Source organism: Alligator sinensis, unplaced genomic scaffold (assembly GCF_000455745.1).
Source record: "Alligator sinensis unplaced genomic scaffold, ASM45574v1 scaffold2091_1, whole genome shotgun sequence".
In the NCBI taxonomy this organism is placed as follows: domain Eukaryota; kingdom Metazoa; phylum Chordata; order Crocodylia; family Alligatoridae; genus Alligator; species Alligator sinensis.
In genome coordinates this window covers 32,079-35,147 of record NW_005843846.1, presented here as the reverse complement: position 1 = coordinate 35,147, position 3,069 = coordinate 32,079, and the positions used below count along the sequence as shown (strand labels likewise).

General features: G+C 42.1%; 1 protein-coding gene across 4 annotated transcripts in view; it reads left to right on the top strand.

The window, feature by feature from the left end:
• Window positions 1-2,009: 2,009 nt before the first annotated feature.
• Window positions 2,010-3,069, top strand: part of LOC102372038 (E3 SUMO-protein ligase PIAS2-like) — a 30,899-nt gene continuing 29,839 nt past the window's right edge. Inside the window, exons 1-2 of one of the 4 annotated variants that reach the window (XM_025195783.1) lie at window positions 2,010-2,081; window positions 2,874-3,069. The exon at window positions 2,874-3,069 is cut by the window's right edge and continues 36 nt beyond it. In XM_025195783.1, the coding sequence (XP_025051568.1) occupies window positions 2,983-3,069 (87 nt within the window). In that variant the 5' untranslated portion in view covers window positions 2,010-2,081; window positions 2,874-2,982. Of the gene's footprint in view, window positions 2,082-2,831 lie in introns of all 4 variants that reach the window. The other 3 variants (XM_006039196.2, XM_025195782.1, XM_025195784.1) reach the window with 3 other exon arrangements.

The window sequence follows — 3,069 nt, the reverse complement described above, 5'->3', positions numbered from 1 at the left end:
AACTGGTCCCCCCGGGTTTGGGGGGGGGGGCAGCCGGGGTCCCTCCATAGCTGATTGCTGAGCTGGGGGGGTGCAGAAGGGCCCCCTGTGCATTCTGCAGTGGACCTGGAAGTGGATAGGTCACACTCAGAAATGGAGAGGCTTCGAGCAAGTCATCCTTTTAGATACCACGTTAAAGTGCTATCAAGAACCAGGGAATGCCCCAAAACATGAAGTACTTCCGATCCACTTCTGGGTTTGCAGCCAAGCATGTGGGGGGCTCCCCTGCACTCCTGTGGGGTGCTCCATCTGCCCCACCATTGCAGCATTCACGAGCTATGCCTGGTACCTTGAGGTATGTAGAAAAAACATTTAAAGCTGTGTCCATGGCTGAATTGAATCACTGTCCCTGATTTGGGCCGAATCCGAATCCAAATAAAATACGGCCCGTTTCACACACCCCTATAAAGCATCACTTCAGAACTGTGCTTTTTAAGTTAATGAGCATTAAAACAGGCTAATACACATTTTTCTAGTACCTCAAAATGAAGGTTGTATATTTAATGCACATTAACTAAAGTACAATAATGCACATGTAGATGCACCCACAGATTATGGCACCCTATCTATTCTATCTAAATCAATTGAAGTCAGTTGAAGTTATTCCATTGACTTCAGTGTCCTCTGGATTCATCCAGTAGGGAGCAGAATCCTCAGTGCTCTGCAAGTCTGCCTACAAGTTCTGGCAGTGTTTTGGGGCATGCCCTGGTTCTTGATAGCACTTTAATGTGGTATCTAAAAGGATGACTTGCTTGAAGCCCCTCCATTTCTGAGTGTGACCTATGAAGTGGATGTCACAATGGATGTCATGTTACATGAAGTGGTATGAAATGATGGAATGAAAAAGGCTTATATTGGATTATGCATGACTTAAAAAAATCTTGTACAGGAATTTTCTTCCTTGTGTTTTTTGACATTTTATTTTATATGTAGTTTACAATTTTATTAAAAGATTATAAGCAACAAAGCAATAAAGAAACAGAAAGGGCCCACACACAGAATAAATGTAGCAATACTCTGTAAACTTTCAAAAGAAGAGCTACATTGAAAAGCCACCACAGTATAACAGTAAGTATGGACTTAAAAAACAATTGACATATGAACTGAATTCAGACAGGCCGATATCTGCAATTAAGCTCTCTGATCTGTGCAAAGATGGGGGGAAAACAAGATTAATAAGGACAAAATAATCAAGCACAATAAACACCAGTTACATGAAAGACACTCAATTACCGGTGGGGGCACATTTCTCACAGGAGGGCCACTCTCTCTCCAATCTCTCAGTCCTGATCCTCAAGGGAAATTTACACAACACTTCCCAGAGACGAGCCTATGAGCTCCATTTCATCAACCTGCTGGATACTAGAGATCAGGGACTAAACATAGACATTGGATTTTTGATACATTATAATCTGCCTGGCAACTGACTCCCCAGCCCAGCCCAGCCCCTGGCTTCTTCACTTTTCATTCCATCCAGGAAGAGCACACACCAACTGCTGCAGCTTCCTGAGCCTGACGAAGGGTTTTTGAACCCAAAAGCTTGCTTAATAACTATTCTCCAACCATTTGGGTTGGTCTAATAAAAGATATCAAATTCACCCAAGGAACCTTGTCTGCCTATATCCTTAGACCAACAAAGGACTAGCTATAGAGTTTTGACTATCTAGGTAGAACATGGGACTGCAAAGCACTCAAAATGCCTCAGAGGTATGAGCTTTTGTAGGCAACAACCTACTTCATCAGATAGGCACAAGGGTATTCCTAGCATCGGATTAGGTAGGTTATTGCTTACAAAATTCATGCCTCTCTCAATCAGTTTGTTTCTAAAGTGCCACCTTGTCTTATCTTCTGCCTAACTTCAGACTAGTGATTTTCAACCACGGTACTACAAAGTCCTTTGATGGATGCTGCAGGTGTGAGAAAATAAGCAAATAAGGGCAGGATCAGGCTTCAGGTGTGAAGAGAAAAGTAGATAAGGGCAGGCTCAGGGCCCTTCTATTTCACCACTTCCTAGCCTGTGCTCTTGGTCCCTCTGCAAGGAGGTAAGCTGTGATAAGCTAGTTATTGAAAGGGGGTGCTGCTCAGTTCACAAAGGTTAAGGAGGGGACCTAAAAAAGGTTGAAAGCTGTTGCTTTAGACTAATGCATGTTGCTGTTTCTGATGATCTGAGATAAGGTTTTGACCCTGGTTTGTAGGCATCACGCAAGGCTTATTTATACTGTTACATATCAGGGTTTTCTTTGACAATAAGGCTGTGGAACAGTCCATAGCATACACACAGATATGGCCTAAGTTCTTAGAACAGTGATTCTCAAACAGGGTATTGCAGCAGCCCAGGGTGCTTTGAGATGCTTTCAAGGTTGCTGTGAAGTACCATGCAATGTTAGCACTACTAGATGTGCAATTATGCTTCACAATATGAACACAGAGACTTCAAACAAAAATCCAAAGTGTTAAAGACGTCTGACCTGTTGCAAGACTTTTTTTTTTTTTTCAAACAAAAATCCAAAGTGTTAAAGAAGTCTGACCTGTTGCAAGATTTCTGAGCCCTTTACAGTAGACAAATAGTCTTTTTCTATAGTCAAAAAACAAGTGAAAACTAAGAGCTGGCACTTTCTGACAAGTGCCTGGAGTCTAATGAAGGGCACTGTTTAAAAAATGAATAAATAAATAAAAAGGTTGAGTGCTGCCTTAAATTATTAGAGATTTAAGGAAACTAGCATTTTTCTGTCTAACAAGCCTATTTCTACAGGCACACTGCTTAAATAAGCTCAGCTTTTTGCTTTGAACAGGTTATACTAAAAAACAAAAACAAAACAAACCTGATTCTGCAGGTGTTGCCCCTCTATCAGTAAAGGGCACCAAGTGGCTACCTCAAAATGAGAAAGTTCTTGGGTGCTGGCACCTTTCTCCTCCTGCTGTGAACCCTTTGTTGCAAGGTCTATGAAAACAGAGAGGGCCAACCATGTAAGAGATGTTCCTGGGGCTGCACACAAGACCTACAGGAGGAGGAGGAGAATCTACAAGAAG